The sequence below is a fragment of the Phoca vitulina genome, unplaced genomic scaffold, assembly GCF_004348235.1.
Source record: "Phoca vitulina isolate PV1807 unplaced genomic scaffold, GSC_HSeal_1.0 scaffold5, whole genome shotgun sequence".
In the NCBI taxonomy this organism is placed as follows: Eukaryota; Metazoa; Chordata; class Mammalia; order Carnivora; family Phocidae; genus Phoca; species Phoca vitulina.
The window spans coordinates 77,973,975-77,994,304 of NW_022589708.1; the positions used below are offsets into that span (position 1 = coordinate 77,973,975).

General features: G+C 35.9%; 1 protein-coding gene across 1 annotated transcript in view; it reads left to right on the plus strand.

The window, feature by feature from the left end:
- Positions 1-20,330, plus strand: part of MICU2 (mitochondrial calcium uptake 2) — a 165,770-nt gene that overhangs the window by 105,515 nt on the left and 39,925 nt on the right. The window contains exon 7 of the mRNA XM_032403355.1: positions 16,071-16,136. Coding sequence (XP_032259246.1) covers positions 16,071-16,136 — 66 coding nt within the window. The remainder of the gene's footprint in view (positions 1-16,070; positions 16,137-20,330) is intronic.

Sequence of the window (20,330 nt, forward strand, 5' to 3'; positions counted from 1 at the left end):
TTTATTCGTAAAGTTGGAGGTAATTTTATAAAGTGGACATAATAGAGCCTCTGGTTATATCACTGTCATACTTACCAAACCAAAGTTCTGTTTTACTATTCTAATATTTGATGATAATCAAGTCTGAATAGACAAAGCCTGTAAAGGAGACACTGAACATGAAACTGAAAAAAGGCAATAGAGGGTATGTTGTTTTTCTCTTTGTTGTCTTCAGGTCTCTTCTCACATTGAAACATAGAGTTTCCTACTGCAAGAGACTAGGCATGTCTCTTTTACTGCATATACAGCCTCTATCCCTGAAATTGTTGAGCATATCTACTTTAAAAGTTTTCAGATACTTTTTCTCAAAATTACTTAACATGCTGAATTTATGGAATACTTTCTGAATACGACAATTTTTTCCTTAAATGTTTAGAAAATTCTTAGATGATCAACTCATGAATTAAGAAAACAAGAAAAAAAGCATGTTAGGATATGCCACTGATTCTTTTTTTTTTAAGTGTAGGATTATAAAGGTCAACCTTCTAAGCTGATACAAGGTTCTTTATGCTGATCATAGAAATAAAACAGTAAACTTGATAACTCATGAAGCATGATATAGTCAATTTAAAATAACAACATGGAGAAGATGGGGGTGTAGAAAGACCCTAAACTCACTTCCTCCCATGTATACACCAAATCTATAACTACATATGGATCAGTTCCCTCTGAAAAAGACCTGAAAACTAGTTAAACACCTCCTCCACACCAAAGGATAAAAAGGCCACATGGAAACAGATAAGAGAGTTAGAGACGTGTTCTTACAAAAAAAAAGAACCTTACCCCCAGCATGGTAACCCACAAGTGGGAGAGATCTTACAAATAAGAATGTATTCCTGAAGAATAAGGGGTTGAAGCCCCACATCAGGCATCCCAACTCCAACTCTTGGAAGTTACAGAGATGAGGCCCAAAATAACCAGCTTTGAAAACCAATGGGACTTACATCCAGGAGACCCAAAGAGCTGTAGAAAACTGAGACTCTAGTCTTAATAGACTCATACACAGACTCACCCTTGGATTCAGTACTTAAGCATCAGGTTAAAAAGTGCTTAGGCCATATGTAAAGGAAATTCATTGGCTAATCTTAAAGCATCTGCTGGAGGACCACGGGTCTGCTAGAACTCTCTCAATAATGGAGGTGCTCACAAGCACCATTTTTTCAGTCCCATTTCACCTTGCTACTGCTGTTTGCCCCACCCATGCACTCTCCCATGGCCTAGCCCTTCTAAACCCAGCAGTGGGCTTGTCCTACCTTGCCAAATTGACAGGTATGTGCAGTCCACACAAGGGATGCCCGTTAAATGCCTGGCTCTGGTGGCCAGGGAGCATTGCATTTCTAGGCCCCACATGACTGAAACAATTGAAGGGACAATTCTTGGCAGGCTACCACCCCCAGGGCACTGCATAAACAGCAATTGAAACACATTCCCTGTCTTCCTATGACCACTCCATCAAGATGGAGATACAGCTGTTTTGCCTCATACATAGAAACAAATACAGAGTCAAACAAAATGAAAAAACAGAGGAATGTGTTCCAGATGAAAGAACAAGATAAAACCCCAGAAAAACACCTTAACGAAATGGAGATAAGTAATTTACCTGATAAAATGTTAAAGTAATGGTCATAAATATGCTTGCCTATCTTGTGAGAAGAATGGATGAGTACAGAGTGAACTTCAACAGAGACAGAAGATATAGGAAAGTTCCAGACAGAAGTCACAGAGCTGAAGAGCACCATAACTGAACCGGGGAATACACTAGAGGGGTTCAAAGCAGACTAGATGAAGAAAGGATGAGTGACCTGAAAGACAGGACAGTGGAACTCACCCAAACAAAGCAGCAAAAAGAAGAAAAAAGAATGTTAAAAAGTAAAGATAGTTTAAGGGACCTATGGGACAACAGAACCAACATTCGCATTTAGGAGTCCCAAAGAGAAGTGCAAGATCAAGGGAACATAAAATTTATTTGAAAAAATAATGGCTTAAAACTTCAGTAACCTGGGGAAGGAAACAAACATCCAGTTCCAGGAAGCACAAAGAGTTCTAAATAAGATGAACCCAAAGGTATCCACAAGACAGATTATTGTTGAAATGTCAAAATTTGAAGACAGGGAGAATCATAAAGCACCAAGAGAAAAACAGCTTGTATGTACAAGGGAAACCCCATAGGACTGTCAGCAGATTTTTAAGCAGAAACTTTACAGGCCAGAAGGGAATGACGTGATATTCAAAGTGCCAAAAGCAAAAAACTTTCAACCAAGCATACTTTACTCAGTGAAGTTATCATTCAGAATTGAAGGAAAGATAAAGAATTTTCTTTTTTTTTTTAAGATTTTATTTATTTGTCAGAGAGAGAGCACAAGCAGGAGGAGTGGCAGGCAGAAGGAGAAGAAGCCTCCCTGCTGAGTGGGGAGCCTGATGCGGAACTCGATCCCAGGACCCTGGGATCATGACCTGAGCTGAAGGCAGCTGCTTAACCAACTGAGCCACCAAGGTGTCCCAGAAAGATAAAGAATTTTCAAAACAAGCAAAAACTAAAGGAGTTCACTACCACTAAACTGGCCTTACAAGAAATTTTAAGGGATTTCTTTAATCTGAAAAGAAAGGGAACTAATTAGTAAGAAGAAAACATAAAAGTAAAAATTTCAGTGGTAAATGTAAATATATAACAAAGACAATAGACTAATCACTTAAAATGCTGGCATGAAGGTTAAAAGAAAAAATTAGTAAAAAAATAACTAAATAACTATAACTACAATTAGTTAATGGATATACAAAATAAAATGATGTGTAATGTGACATCAAAAATGTAAACTGCAAGGGGAGGGTAGTAAAAATGTAAATTTTTAGAATTCAGTCTTAACTTGATAATCAATATAAAATATGTTGATAGCAGTATAAAATTTATATATATATAAAATATATATAAAGGTTGATATGTGTAAGCCTGTTGGTAACCACAAAGCAAAAATCTGTAGTAGATTAAGACAATGAGAATGGAATCTAAACATAACACAAAAAAAGGGCATAAGACCACAAGGGAAGAGAGCAAGAGAAGAAGAAAGAAACAAAAGAAGAACTACAAAACAGCCAAAAAACAATCAACAAAATGGCAGTACGTAAGTACCTATCTATAATTACTTTAAACATAAATGGACTGAGTTATTAAAAAAAAGACCCATCTATATATTGCCTATAAGAGACTCATTTCAGATCTAAAACAGACTGAAAAGTGAAGAGATGGAAAAAGATATTTCATACAAATGGAAACCAGAAGAAAGCTAGGTAGTTTTACTTACATCAGACAAAATAGACTAGACTTTAAAACGAACTGTGATAAAAGACAAAGATGGGCATTACATAATGATAAAGGGTTCAGTCCAGCAAGAAGATAAAACATTTGTACACTGAACATAGAAGCACCTAAATATATAAAGCAAATATTAACAGGGTGAAAATGACAGCAGTGCAGTAATAGTAGAGGACTTTAATACCCCACTTACATCAGTGGAGAGCTCATCCAGACAGAAGGTCAATAAGTAAACGTCAGCCTTAAACAAAAATTAGACCAGATGGGCTTAATGGATATATACAGATAGTTCATCCAAAAGAAGCAGAATGAATACACATTCTTCTTAAGTGCACATGGAACATTCTCCAGGATATTCTCAAATTTAAGAAGATTGAAATTATATCAAGCATCTTTTCAGGACATTGTGGTATTAAAGAAGAAATCAATCACAAAGAAAACTGGAAAAATCACAAATGTGTAGAGATTGAACAATATGCTACTGAACGACCAATGGGTCAATGAAGAAATTAAAGGAGAAATTTTAAAAAATACCTTGGAAAAAATTTTTAAAAAAATACCTTGAGACAAATGAAAATGAAAATACAAACATAACAAAATCTGTGGGATAAAGCAAAAGCAGTTCTAAGAAGGAACTTTATAGCAATACAGGCCTCTCGTAAGAAACAAGAAAAATCTCAATCTAACTTTGCACCTAAAAGGTCTAGAAAAAGAACAAATGAAACCCAAAATTTGAAGGAAAAAAATAATTAAAATCAGAGCAGAAATGAAATAGAGACTAAAAAGACAGGAGGTGAAATCAATAAAACTAAGAGCTGGTTCTTTGAAGAGAACTACAGAATTGACAAGCCTTTGGATAGCCTCATCAAGAAAAAAAAGAATCCTCAAATAAATAAAATCAGAAATGAAAGAAGGGAAGTTACATCTGATACCACAGAAATAGAAAGGATCTTAAGAGACTTCTATGAAGAATTATACTCCATGAAACTGGACAACTAGAATAAATGGAGAAGTTCCTAGAAACATACTACCTTGATGAAGAAATAGAAAATCTGAATAGATGAATTACCAGTACAGAGATTGAATTAGTTATCAGAAACTTTCCAACAAACAAACGTCCAGGACCAGATGGCTTTACTGGTGAGTTCTACCAAACACTCAAGGAACATTTAATACCTGTACTTCTGAAACTCTTAAAAAATTGAAGAAGAGGGAATGCTTCCAAACTTATTTTACAAGACCAACATTATTCTCATACTAAAACCAAACAAGGACACCGCAAAAAAAAAAAAAAAAAATTATAGGCCAATATCCCCGATGAACATAGATGCAAAAATCCTCAACAAAATATTATCAAACTGAGTTCAATAATACATTAAAAAGAACATATACCATGTTGAAATGGGATTTATTCCTGGGATGCAGGGATGTTTCAGCATCTGTAAATCAGTCAGCATAGTACACCACATCAACGAAATGAAGGATAAAAATCATACAATCCTCTCGACAGATGCAGAAAAAACATTTAACAAAAAACATAAATTTAGGATAAAAAGTCTCTACAAAGTGTATATAGAGAGACCCTTCCTCAACATAATAAAGGCCATATATTACAAACCCACAGCCAATATCATGCTTAATGGTAAGAAGCTGAAAGGTTTTCCACTAAGATCAGGAATAAGGTAAGGATGCCCATGATTACTATTTTTATTCGACATAGTACTGGAAGTCCTAGCTGGAGCAGTTAGGCAAGAAAAAAGAAATAAAAGGCATCCAAATTAGAAAGGAAGAAGCAAAACTGCCACAATTTGTGAACAACACTATTTTATGTATAGAAAAACCCTAAAGACTCCACCAAAAAGCTGTCAGAACTAACAAACAAATTCAGTAAAGTTGAGGATAAAAAAATCAATGCACAGGAATCTGTTGGTGTTTTTATATACTAACAATGAACTATCAGAAAAATTAAGAAAACAATTCTATTTAAAATTGCATCAAAAAGAATAAAATACCTGGAAATACATTTAACCAAGGAGGTGAAAGAACTGTAATTGAAAACTACAATACATTAATGAAAGGAATTGAAGAAGACACAAATAAATGGAAAAACATTCCATGCTCATGAATTGGAAGAATTAATATTGTTAAAATGTCCATATTACCCAAAGCAATCTATAAATTGAATGCAGTCCCTACCAAAATTCCAGTGACATTTTTCACAGAAATAGAACTGTCCTAAAATTTGTTTGGAGCCACAGAAGATTCCTAAAAGCCAAAGCAATCTTGAAAAAAGAAAAAGCTAGAAGCATCACGCTGCCTGATTTCAAACCATTACAAATCTACAGTATAATATTGGCATAAAAGCAGACACAAAGACCGATGAGAGAGTATAAAGATCCCAGATATAAAGCCATGCATATATGGTCAATTAAATGATGACAAAGGAGGCAAGAATATACAATTGGGAAAGGACAGTCTCTTCAGTAAATGGTACAGGGAAGACTGGACAGCTCTATGCAAAAGAATGAAACTATACCACTCTCTTTCACCACACACAAAATTGACTCAAAATGGATTAAAGACTTGAATATAAGACCAAAACTTATAAAACTTCTAGAAGAAAACATAGGCAGTTAGATCCTTGACATTGCTCTTAGCAATATTTTTTTGGATCTTACCACAAAGACGTTGGCAACAAGGCATAAATGGATTGCATCAAACTACAAAGTTTCTGCATGGAAAGGAAACCAACACAATGAAAAAACAGTCTATCGACTGGGAGAAAATATTTGCAAATCATTTACCTGGTAAGAGGTTAATATCCAAAACATGTAAAGAACTCATTCAATTCAACACACAACAAAAGCAAACAATCTGTTTTAGAAAATGAGCAGAGGATCTGAATAAGCTTTTTTCCAAATAAGACATACAGATGAACAACAGACACATGATAAGATGCTCAACATCACTAATTATCAGAAAAACACAAATCTAAACCACAAGGAGTTACCACCTCACACCTGTCAGAGTGGCTATTATCAGAAAGATAAGAAATAACAAGTGTTGGCAAGGATATAGAGAAAGGGAGCTCTTGTGCACTGTTGGTGGGAATATAAATTGGTACAGCCACTATGGAAAACAGTATGGAGGATCTTCAAAAAACTAAAAATAGAACTATCATATGATCCAGCAGTTCTACTTCTGAGTATCCCAAGAAAATGAAAACACTAATTCAAAAAGATACCTGTACCCCTCTGTTTGTCTCAGCATCATTCACTATAGCCAAGATATGGAAACAACTAAAATGTTCATCAGTGGATGAATGGATAAAGAAGTTGTATGTATATGTGATGCAATTTTACTCAGCCATGATAAAGGCAATTTGCCATTTGTGTCAACATGGATGGACCTTTAGGATATGCTTATGCTTAGTGAAATAAGTCAGTCAGAGAAAGACAAATAACATATGATTTTACTTATACATGGAATCTAAAAAAAACAAAACACATGAACAAACAAAACAAAACTCCTAGATGTAGAGAACAGATTGGTGATTGCCAGAGGAGAGTGGTTAGGGGAGATGAGTAAAATGGGAGAAAGAGATCAAGAGGTACAAACTTTCAGGCATGAGATAAGTAAGTCATGGGTATATGATATATAGCGTGGTGACTATAGTCAATAGCATTGTATTTGCATATTATGTAACAGTATGGTGACAGGGGAAAACTAGATTTGTTGTGGTGATCATTTCATAACATATATAAATATCAGATCATTATGTTGTATACCTGAAATTAATATGTCATATGTCAATTATACCTCAATTTTTTTTTTCCATCATGAGAAGTGTACTTTTTAATCCCCATCTCCTGTTTCCCCCAAGCCCCCACCCACCTCCCCTCTGGTAACCATCATGTGTTAAGAGATTGTTTCTTGGTTTGTCTCTCTCTTTTTTTTTTTCCTTTTGCTCATTTCTTTTGTTTCTTAAATTCTACATATGAGTAAGATCATATGTGACCTCAACTTTAAAAATTACAGCATAGAGTAAAAGCTCATTTACATTAATTACTTGAATAATTATTTCATTTCCATGGTCATTATATTAGGAAACCTAAGTATGTAACATCTTATATTTGAAATTTTATTGAACAAACCTAGCAGTTCTTCTCAGATTAGAAGAACATATTTAGGGGCACCTGGATGGCTCAGTCGTTAAGCGTCTGCCTTCACCTCAGGTCATGATCCCAGGGTCCGGGGATCGAGCCCCGCATCGGGCTCCCTGCTCAGCGGGAAGCCTGCTTCTCCCTCTCCCACTCCCCCTGCTTGTGTTCCCTCTCTCGCTGTGTCTCTCTCTGTCAAATAAATAAATAAAATCTTTAAAAAAAAGAAGAAGAAGGACATACTTAAAGGCCATGGGTTTTTTGTTTTGTTTTGTTTTGTTTTGTAGATTATCTGAATGTTTCTCCAGTAAATTTTATTTATTGCTTTTCCTACCATAAGTGCGAATGCATGAGAATAGGTAATGAAAATTACTTTAATACCCAAAACATAGGTATAGCAAAGTGATTTGAACAGCAAATACAAAAGTAATGATGAAATATGTTAATATAAATTCTTTTGGAAATGTCCTAAAATATAAATTGCCTCCGTTGGTTTCTTTTGTGTTATGCAGTACATTCATGTTTTATTAATATCCAGATCTAGAAACTATTGAAGTAATTGCTTACTTCTCTATCCCAAGAACAAGTAAAATAGCAACTATCTGTATAAGCTATTTTCTGTCAGATAATAACAAACAATATAGCGGTGATCAAAGCCAGCAATAGTTAATACATTTAATCTTTACCTTGATAGATGGCACATCTGGTTATTTGGGCTAAGTGCCAGGGTTTTAGTGCAATTTCTTTGAACAATACCTTAATGACATGTCTTTTTACTAGTGTGAATTTCTCCTTAGGTGGTCCTTTTATTTCACACTGATTTCATACTGGCAGGAAGGATTGTGCTCTTAATATAGTAGTGGTATAATTTTATCATGCCAAATATACGTGCTAGTGTTATTATTAAGTAAATATAAAAGCCTTCAGTAGATTTATTTTTCTTGATTTTGGGATAATGTTCTTGTTTCAGAATTTAAACTAACATGATTCTGAAAGCAAAAATAAGTTAAATCAATCCTACATACATTTCTTCATTTTCAGCCTGTAATTGGAAATATGGATCGATATAAATTTAAATAGTCAACTTGGCAGTACTTTTTTAATCATAGAATTTGTATTTGGTGAATGTGTCCTCCTTCTTCTTTTACCACTTATATATTATGACCACTTTACCTTCTTTCTGTTTCTCTCAAAACATCCCTATTTCTTCCACAAACTTTTTCTTCCCTCTGCCTGGAATGTCCTTTCCCCATTCCTTCTGTAGCTTTTACCATTCAGATCTCAGCCCAAATGTCCTGTTCTCACAAAGAACCACACAGAATAAACCTATCTAACAGTAATCCATACCCAGCAGTCTCAGAATCCTGTTACCCTACTTTTATTTTATCTTAGTATTGTCATACTTTGAAATACTAGTCATATTTGAAATTCTCTTATTTGTTCACTGTTTGTTATCTCTAGACCATTAGAATGTAAGTTTCATGACAGCAAGGATATTATCTGTCCTTAACTGCTATATTCCCAACACTTAGAACAACACTTTCATTACATGATAGGCACTTATTATATTGCTATCATGAATCAGTATCATGTACAGCCATTTTAGAAACTCTTAAAACCAGAGAGTCCTTTTGGCATAAGAGAATACAGTTGACCCTTGAACAACATGGTTTTGAGCTGCACAGGTCCAGTTAGATGCAGATATTTTTATAGTACAGTACTATAAATGTATTTCCTCTTCCTTATGATTTTCTTAATAACATTTTCTCTTCTCTAGCTTACTTTAATTTAAGAATACAGTATATAACACACTCCACATACAAAATATGCTTATGTTATCAGTAATGCTTTCAGTCAGCAATAGGCTATTAGTCATTAAGTTTTAGGGGACTCAAAAGTTACACATGGATTTTCGGCTGCACAGGTTCAGCACCCCAACCCCTGTGTTTTTCAAGGGTCAGCTGTGCTAGTATAAAATGTTTATGCTCTTTCAAACGGAGCTTTTACTATAGAACTAAATGTACAGTGCTATAATCTTCAAAGTACATTAAAACCTGCTATAACCCTCTCCCTGAGTACAGACCAAAATGTTTTAGGTAAGACTCTAAGATGACAAGGTTTTTTTTATTCTTATTATTTAAAAATAGAGTATAGTTGACACACAATGTTAACATTAGTTTTAGGTGTACAACATAGTGCTTCGACAGCTCTGTGTTACACTGTGCTCACTCTAAGTATAGTTACCATCTGTCACCCTGCAATGCTATTATGGTACCATTAACTATATTCCCTATGCTTTTATTTTTGTGACTTACTCATTCCGTAACTGGAAGCCTGTATCTCTCACTCGCCTTCACCCATTTTGCCCACTCCACTGACCTCTCCTCTGACAACCATTGATTTGTTCTGTGTATAGGACTGATTCTGCTTTTTGTTTGTTTGTTTATTCATTTGTTTTCTGGGTTCCACATACAATTAAAATCATATGATATTTGTCTTTCTCTGACTTATTTCACTTAGCCTAATATCCTGTAGGTCATCACAAATGGCAAGATCTCACCTTTTTTGTGGCTATGTAATATTCCATATCTTTATCAATTCATCTATGGATGGACACTTAGGTCGCTTCTGTGTCTTGGCTATTGTAAATAATGCAATAAACATAGGGGTCCATATGTCTTTTCATATTAGTGTTTTTGTTTTCTTTGAATACCCAGTGGTGGAATTATTGGATTATGTGTTATTTCTATCTTTAATTTTTTGAGGTACCTCCATACCATTTTACACAGTGGATGTACCAGTTTACATCCCTACCAACAGCGCACAAGAGTTCCTTTTTCTCTGCATCCTTGCCAACATTCGGTATTTCTTAACATGGCAAGCTTTATCTCATACCATACCCACTTGGATAGAACTTTAGGACAGAACATTGTTCTTCTAAATTCCACACCATATTGGAATAAGCCAATGTTGTAAAAAGCCTCCTAAAAAATTCTCATGTCAATGAACTAATCTTATTTGCTTCGTTTTATTTGTAATTATTCAATGACTGTGAAGATTGTAACAACTATATTAAATGTCATAATAAAAGATATAATTTTTAAAATTTTGTACAAAAACTTACAATCACTATGGATAGCATCTATTTGTATTTTTAAATTGTTATCTGTATGATAAATTTTGAAGAATTTTCAGTACTGGATCTAATTTTAGTACTTTAAGAGGGTCCAAATTACCAGTGTTAAAAATGAAAAAGAAGTATCACCACAGATTCTGCAAATATCAGAAGGATTGAAATGGAATATTGTGAACAGCTTATTCATATGTGACTGTAAATTTGATAACTCAGATGAACTGGACAAATGCCTTTTAAAAAAGAACTTACCAAAACTAACAAGAGATAGAAATCTGAATAGCCCTTTAACAAAGGCATTGAATTTGTTATCAAAAACTTTCCCACAAAGAAATGTCCAGGCCCAGATGGTTTTACTGGTGAAATCTATCAAGTATTTAAGGAAGAAGAAATGCCAAATTTTCAGACTCTTTCAGAAAATACAAGAAAAAGGAACAGTTCCCTCTTATATCCCTGATAACTAAAACTTGGCAAAGGTCTAACAAGAAAAGTAAATTATAGAGCAACTTTCATCATGAACAAAGACACAAAATACCTAATCAGAACAAAACACATTATATACTATATAAAATAATGCACCAAAATCAAGTGAGATTTATGCAAAGAATACAAAATTTGTTTAAAGATTGAAAATCAATCAGTGCAATCCATCATACTAACAGAATAAAGGAGAGCTCAACATGATCCTATCATTACATGCTTACAAAGTATTTAAGAAAATAAGCACTTTCATAATAAAACTGAGCGAAGTAGAAATTGAACTTTTTCAATCTGATAAAGGGCATTTATAAAAAATTTAAAGATGGCATCATGCTACAGATCAAATACAGAATGCTGTCCCTTTCTGATCAGAAACAAGGCAAGGCTATATTTTCTTATCTCTTCTGTTCAACATTTTACTGAAGATTCTAATAGCGGTACAACGGGGGGGGAATAAAAAGATTGGAAGGGAAGAAGTAAATCTGACTTTATTCACAGATATCAACAAGAAAAGTAAAGCTGCTAGAACCAAAAGTGAATTTAGGAAGTTCTCAATGTAGAATGTCAATATGGAGAAATCAATTGTATTTCCACATACTAGTAGCAAATAGTTGGAAAATGAAATTAAAATCAGTTCTCCATCGTGGATCACTACATCAAAAACCAATGGTGTATTGTATGGTGACTAACATAACATAATAAAATTTTAAAAATTAAAAAATAAAATCAGTTCTCCTCTAAATGGTATCAAATAACATAAAGTAAGTAGAAATAAATTTAACAGAAGCATTCACCAGAAACTTCAGACATTGCCAATAAAAATTCAAGAAACTTAAATAAATGGAGGAATATACCATGTTAATGGTTAAAAGATTCAGTAGTGTTAAGATGTCATTTCTTCCCAAATTGGTCTAAAGATTTAACTTCCCAAGCAAAATCCCAGCAGGCTTTTTCTATAGAAATTAACAAGCTGATTTTAAAGTGTATATGTAAAAACAGGGGACCTAGAACACTCAAATCAATCTTGAGAGAAAGAGCTAATCTGGGTAACTCACACTACCCGACTTTAAGACTTAGCACAAAGCTACAGTGATGGTGACGCTGTGATATTGATCTAAGGATGGGTAAATAGATCAGTGGAAGATAATAAAGAATCCATACACGGTTGCTTAATTTTCAATAAATGACACTAGAACAATTGGATGTGTATATGAAAAAAAAATTAGTTATAACCCCTGCCTCAAAGCATATATAGGCATAACTTGGAGTTACCACAGGTTTAGTTCCAGACCACCACAATAAAACGAGTCAAATGAATTTTTTGGTTTCCTGGTGCATATAAAAGTTATGTTTATACTATACCATAGTCTGTTAAGTGTGCAGTATCATTATGTCTGAAAAACCAGTGCACATACTTTAATTAAAAAATACTTTATTGCTAAAAAATGCTAACCATCACCTGAGCTTTCAGTGAGTGGTAATCTTTTTTAGGGTCATGTATCAATGTTTATGGTTGCTGATTGATCAGGGTGGTAGTTGCTGGAAGTTGGGGTGATTGTGGCAATTTATTAAGACAGTGGAGTTTGCCTCATTGATTGAATCTTCCTTTCACAAATGATTTCTCTCTAGCATATGATGCTGTTTGATAGCATTTTACCCACAGTAGAACTTCTTTCAAAATTGGAGTCAGTCCTCTCAAACCCTGCTGACTACTTTATCAGTTAAGTTTATGTAATATTCTAAATCCTTTGTTGTCATTTCAACAATCTTCTCCAGGAGTGGATTCCATTTCAAGAAACCACTTTCTGTGCTCATTCATAAGAAGTAATTCTTAATCCATTAAAATTTTATCATGAGATTGCAGCAGTTCAAATATAAAAATAATGAAAAAGCTTGAAATATTAAAAGAATTACCAAAATGTGACACAGAAACACAAAGTGAACAAATGCTGCTGGGAAAATTATTCCAAGAGCCTTGCTCAGTACAGGATTGACACAAATCTTCAATTTTAAAAAATGCAGTATCTGCAAAGTGCAATAAAGCAAGGTGTGTCTGTATAAAAATGTATTTGAGATGGATTATAGGTCTAAACATAAAAACTAAAACCATTAAGCTTCTGGGAGAAAACATAAGAGAATATATTCAGGATCTAGGTTATTCAGAGTTTCTTAAGGCACTAAGCAATAACCACAAAAGAAAAAAATTAAGTTAGTCTTCATCCAAATCAAAAACTTTTATTCATTCAGAGACCCGTTAAAATGAATATGCAAAGAGCGCCTGGGTGGCTCAGTCGTTAAGTTTCTGCCTTCGGCAAAGGTCATGGCCCCAGGGTCCTGGGATCGAGCCCTGCATCGGGCTCCCTGCTCAGCAGGAAACCTGCTTCTCCCTCTCCAACTCCCCCTGCCTGTGTTCCCTCTCTTGCTGTGTCTCTCTCTGTCAAATAAATAAATAAGATCTTTAAAAAAAAAAAAAATGAATAGGCAAACTATAGGATGGGAGAAAATATTTTCCAAGCAGGTATCTGACAAAGGACTTATATCCAGAATATATAAAGAACTCAACAACTTAATAATTTAAAATTAAGAAGAACTTAATTGTTCCCTTCCTAGGAATTCATCTGGGAGAAATTAAAATATGTCCACAAAAAAACAAGAGAATTATATAAGAAAGCTTATGGCAGAGATCTGCTGTACAACGTAGTACATGTAGTTAAGAGTACAGTGTTGTACACTTAAAAACTTAAGAAGGTACATCACATGCTAAGTGTTCTTACACCAAAGGAAAAAGAAAACACACAAATCTTTTGGAGGTGATGGATATGTTTATTACCTTAATGTATCTCAGATATATGCATGTGTCCAAACTCATCAAAATGTATACATTAAAAAAAAAAAGTATACATTAATGTGTGCAATTTTTTGTATATTAAGTATACCTCAGTAAAGCTGAAAAAAAAAAGAAAATTTATGGTAGCTTGATTCAACAGTAGTCAAAAACTAGAGACAGTGCAAACATCTGTCAACAAGTGAATGGATAAATAGTGATATATTTATACAGTGCAATACAGCTCAACAATAAATAAGAACAGACTACTTATATGCAAACATGAATGAATCTCAGAATCATTATGCAGAGTGGATGATAGCACAAAAGAATACATACCATTTGATATAATTTATTTGAATTTTTAAACTAAGTGAAACTCATTTAATGGGGAAAGGAAACTAGAACTCTGTTATTCTCTTTGTGAGGATGCAGAGAGAAAGGATTGACTGGGAAGGGACAAAAAGAACTTCTGAGGAAATAGAAATGTTCTATTCCAGGATAGGAGGATGGGTTACTCAAGTATGTCCATTTGTCAAAATTGTATGGCTATGATTTGTACATTTAGTGTATATAAATTTTTCCTCAAGAGCTATAAATAATAACAATTGAGAAGGAACTGGGAATGGGTAGAAGGATAAATAAACCAAGAATGGCAGAATACTGATAACTTGAAGCTGAAGATTATGTGGTTTATTACAGAGTCTCTTCACTTTGCTGTGTTTGAAATTTTCCATCATAGAAATTTTTAAAGGAGACACAGTAAGCAAGGGGAGAAAGGTATTGAACTTGGCATTATATATTTGATTGTCAACTTAAAAAATAAGGATAAAACAAATATAAAACTTTTCAACACTTTTTCCTTAAAATAATTGTGGGGGAGATGTGGAAAAGTTTGAGGGCCTAAGAGAACTAGAGGTAAACCATTGCCTAAAACAAACATAATAGGGGCAGCCAAACTTGAGATAATTAATTTGGAATTTAGTTGGAGCAATTTTCAAACTATTAATAAAGAAGTAGTCTAGAAAAACATGAGTGAAGGTTTGTCTCCTAATTCATTTGAATCCAAAGTTTCAGATTTTGTCTACATTTAATTTTTTAAAAACTTTTTTTTTAATTTGCTTTCCATATGAGGATTGGTACAAATGACCCTGAAAGGTAGGTTTTTAAAAGTATTCAGTCTCAGAGCACTATTGACAATTTTATAATTGGCAGAAATGTAGGTTTTTAAATTATTTTGATGCTTGTGGCACCTGGATGGCTCAGTTGGTTAAGTATCCAACTCTTGGTTTCAGCTCAGGTCAGGATCTCAGGGTTGTGAGATCAAGCCCCGATTGGGGCTCCGGGCTCAGCTCAGAGTCTGCTTGGGATTCTCTGCCTCTCCCCCTGCGCCTCACCCTGCTCCTGCTCTCTCGTGCTCTCTCACTCTCTCAAATAAATAAATAAAATAAAAGCTTTTAAAAAAATTATTGTGATGCTTTATAAATGCGTAACGGGAAGAAGACCATTTTTATATGGTATAAGTAGCTTTTGAACAGCTATATACTTGAGGGGCACCTGGGTGACTCAATCGGTTAAGCAACCAACTCTTGATTTCCACTCAGGTCAGATCTCAGAGTTATGAGATCAAGCCCCAAGTCAGGCTCCACTCTGGGTGTAGAGCCTGCGTAAAGACTGTCTCTCTCTCTATCTCTAAAAAAAAAAAAAAAAGATTCTCTCCCTCTTTCTCTAACCCCCCCTTAAAAAAAAAAAGCTATATACTTGAAAATGTGGCCATAAACTATTGATGATACAAAAAATTAATTATGAATCAAAATTCTCTTGAAGAATGAGGGTAATCATGAAGTTTTTGTAGAGTAATGTCTTTGGAATATGTGTGTATTAAGTAAACTAGCTTTCTTAGGAGAAAAAAATGATTCAAATTGTAATAATGTAAGTACTCCTATGATTCTTACATGATTTAAGAAAAAATAAGTAACAATATTAGCTATAATGCAGAAAGAATTTAAGTTAATATTTAACAATTAATATATATTTTATAATGAAAACTTAGCATCTGTTTCTTAGGCTATTTTGAACAGTCCAGTAGTCACACAGCTGAATTCATGTTTGCTATTTTTTTAGCTACAGAAGATCATAAGTAAACAAGATGACTTGAAGACAACAATAGCTAATGAAACAGAATGCCAGGTATGTGCAAATAAACTAAATATTCCCAGACAGATGATATTTACAATAGTTTCTCTATTCTGTTTGTCAAATAAATATTCACACATAGTTGGGAAGATTATCAGTAACTTCATTTTTCTAAATATTTTGAATAGATGTGCTACATTCACATGGTCCAGGCTTCAAAAGGTTCACAAGGGTATGTGCAGAGGGCAGCATTTTCCTCCCAGTCACCCAGTTCTCCCTGAGCAGTGAGTGCTTTCAGTGTCCTGTATATTCGCCCAGAGATACCTTATGTGTGTATAAGTGTATCTATAAAGAAGTAACTAGAGGAAAGATGGCAGAGGAGTAGGGGACCCTATTTCAGCTGGTCCCCGGAATTGAGCTGGATATCTGCCAGACCACTCTGAGCACCCACGATACCAGCCTGAGATGTAAGAAGATCTGGATCTCTACAAACAGAATATCGCAGGTGGTTGGTTTTGAGGTACGAAGCAGGGAGCCCTGATTCCACGGGCAGATATCGGAGGATAAACGGCAGCGGGAGGGTGCCTGGCCGTGGGGATCCTACACCGCCGGTGAGCGACAGCCTTGTGCGCTGGGGACAGGGCACAGACTCACAGACCCGGAGCGGCTGGGAAAGGACTTTAGGGCAGCCCCCAGAGAAGCGGGGTCATGCGGGCGAACTGGGGGCGGCTGGCGGTTTTAGAAGCACAAAGGGCAGAGACGTGACCCGACCTGGAGGCAGGACTGGGGGCGCTGCAGAGGGGCGCACAACCCAGGACGCTGCAGTTTATACCAGCACGGACAGAAACGGAGATGATGTGGCCTGGAGAGCTCACTGAAGCACAGACTGTGGTCTCTCTGCTCTGAGGCAGAGGGTTGGAAACAGTCTCTTCTGCTCTGACTCGCGGAAGAGACGCGGAAAGCCACCAGGGAAAGCCGCCAGAGTACAAAAGCCCCAAAAACTGATTCCCACTGAGCCCATCCCCCGCCACAGGGGGGCAGGGCAACTCCACCCAAACAGGATTGCCTGAGTAACAACACGGCAGGCCCCTCCCGCAGAAGACAGGCTGGGAAAACAAGAGGCCAGCAACCCTAAGGTGCCAAGAAAACAGGTGCATCTTGCTTGGGTTCTGGTCAATAATTTGGACTCTATACATTCCCTCAAACACCCATCAACAGAATGACTAGGAGGAGGAGCCCCCAAAATAGAAAAGACTCAGAGATTATGACTTACGCTGCAGATTTACAAATGGATGCAGATATAACCAAGATGTCGGAGATGGAATTCAGGCTAGCAATTGTGAAGACAATGGCTAGAATGGAGAAATCAGTTAATGGCAACATAGAGTCTCTAAGGGCAGAAATGAAAGCTGAATTGGCAGAACTTAAAAATGCTATCAATGAGATCCAATACAATCTAGATAATCTAACAGCTAGGGTAACTGAGGCAGAAGAGAGAATAAGTGACCTGGAAGACAATATAATAGATAAAAAGGGAAAAGAGGAGGCCAGGGAAAAACAACTCAGAATCCATGAAAATAGAATCAGAGAAATAAGTGACACCATGAAGCATTCCAATGTCAGAATAATTGGAATCCCGGAGGGAGTGGAGAGAGAGAGAGGACTAGAAGATGTATTTGAGCAAACTGTAGCTGAGAACTTCCCTAACCTGGGGAAATGAAATAAACATTCATGTCCTAGAGGCAGAGAGGACCCCTCCCAAGATCAAGGAAAACAGGCCAACACCCCGGCATGTAATAGTAAAACTTGCAAATCTTAAAACCAAGGAAACCATCTTAAGGGCAGTTAGGGGGAAGAGATTCCTTACGTACAGAGGGAGGAACATCAGATTAACGTCAGACCTATCCACAGAGACCTGGCAAGCCAGAAAGGCCTGGCAAGACGTATTCAGGGTACTAAATGAGAAGAACATGCAGCCAAGAATACTTTATCCGGCAAGGCTTTCATTTAGAATGGATAGAGAGATGCAGAGCTTCCACGACCGGCAGAAACTGAAAGAATATGTGACCACTAAGCTGGCCCTGCAAGAAATATTAAGGGGGGGTTCTATAAAAGGAGAAAGCCCCCAAGAGTGATATACAACAAATTTACAGGGACAATCTATAAAAACAATGTCTTCACAGGCAACATGATGACAATTAATTCATATCTTTCAATAATCACTCTCAACGTGAATGGCCTAAATGCTCCCATAAAACGGCACAGGGTTGCAGATTGGATAAAAAGACAGGACCCATCCATATGCTGCCTACAAGAGACTCATTCTGAACCTAAAGATACATCCAGACTGAAAGTGAAGGGATGGAGATCCATCTTCCATGCCAGTGGACCTCAAAAGAAAGCTGGGGTAGCAATTCTTTTATCAGACAAATTAGATTTTAAACTAAAGTCGTAATTAGAGATGCAGAAGGACACTATATCATTCTTAAAGGGTCTATCCAACAAGAATATCTAACAATTGTAAATATCTATGCCCGCAACATGGGAGCAGCCATCTACATAAGCCAACTGTTAACCAAAATAAAATCATATTGATAACAATATGTTAATTGTAGGAGACCTCAGTACTCCACTCTCAGCAATGGACAGATCATCTAAGCAGAAAATCAACAAACAAGAGCTTTGAATGATACACTAGACCAGATGGACCTCATAGATATTTACAGAACATTCCACCCTAAAACAACAGAATACTCATTCTTCTAGAGCAGACATGGAACTTTCTCCAGAATAGACCACATACTGGGTCACAAATCAGGTCTCAACCGATACAAAAAGATTGAGATTATTCCCTGCATATTCTCAGACCACAATGCTTTGAAACTGGAACTCAGTCACAAGAAAAAATTTGGCAGAAATTCAAACACTTGGAAGCTAAATACCACTCTGCTCAAGAATGTTTGGGTCAACCAGGAAATCAAAGAAGAACTTAAACAATTCATGGAAATCAATGAGAACGAAAACACATCGGTCCAAAACCTATGGGATACTGCAAAGGCGGTCCTAAGGGGGAAATATATAGCCATCCAAGCCTCACTCAAAAAAATAGAAAAATCCTGAATTCACCAACTGACTCTACACCTTAAAGAACTAGAGAAAAAGCAACAAACGATGCCTAAGCCACGCATTAGAAGAGAAATAATTAAAATTAGAGCAGAGATCAATGAATTAGGAACCAGAAACACAGTAGATCAGATCAACGAAACTAGAAGCTGGTTCTTTGAAAGAATTAATAAGATCGATAAACCACTGGCCAGACTTCTCTAAAAGAAAAGAGGAAGGACCCAAATTAATAAAATTATGAATGAAAGGGGAGAGATCACAACTAACACCAAGGAAATAGAAACAATTATTAGAAATTATTATCAACAACTATATGCCAATAAACTGAGCAATCTGGATGAAATGGAGGCCTTCCTGGAAACCTATAAGCTGCCAAGACTGAAACAGGAAGAAATTGACAACCTAAATAGGCCAATAACCAGTAACGAGATTGAAGCAGTGATCAAAAACCTCCCAAAAAACAAGGGCCTGATGGATTCCCTTGGGAATTCTACTAAACATTCAAAGAAGAAATAATACCTATTCTACTGAAGCTGTTTCAAAAAATAGAAACAGAAGGAAAACTTCCAAACTCATTCTATGAGGCCAGCATTACCTTAATCCCCAAACCAGGCAAAGACCCCATCAAAAAGGAGAATTTCAGACCGATATCCCTGATGAATATGGATTCCAAAATCCTCAACAAAATCCTAGCTAATAGGATCCAACAATACATTAAAAGGATCATCCACCACGACCAAGTGGGATCTATCCCTGGGATGCAAGGGTGGTTCAACATTCGCAAATCGATCAATGTGATAGAACACATTAATAAGAGGAGGGAGAAGAACCATATGGTCCTCTCAATTGATGCAGAAATAGCATTTGGCAAAATACAACATCCTTTCCTGATTAAAACTCTTCAGAGTATAGGGATAGAGGGAACATTCCTCAAGTTCATAAAATCCATCTATGAAAAACCCACAGCGAATATCATCCTCAATGGGGAAAAGCTGAGAGCCTTTCCCTTAAGATCAGGAACACGTCAAGGATGCCCACTCTCACCACTGTTGTTCAACATAGTACTAGAAGTCCTAGCAACAGCAATCAGACAACAAAAAGAAATAAAAGGTATTCAAATTGGCA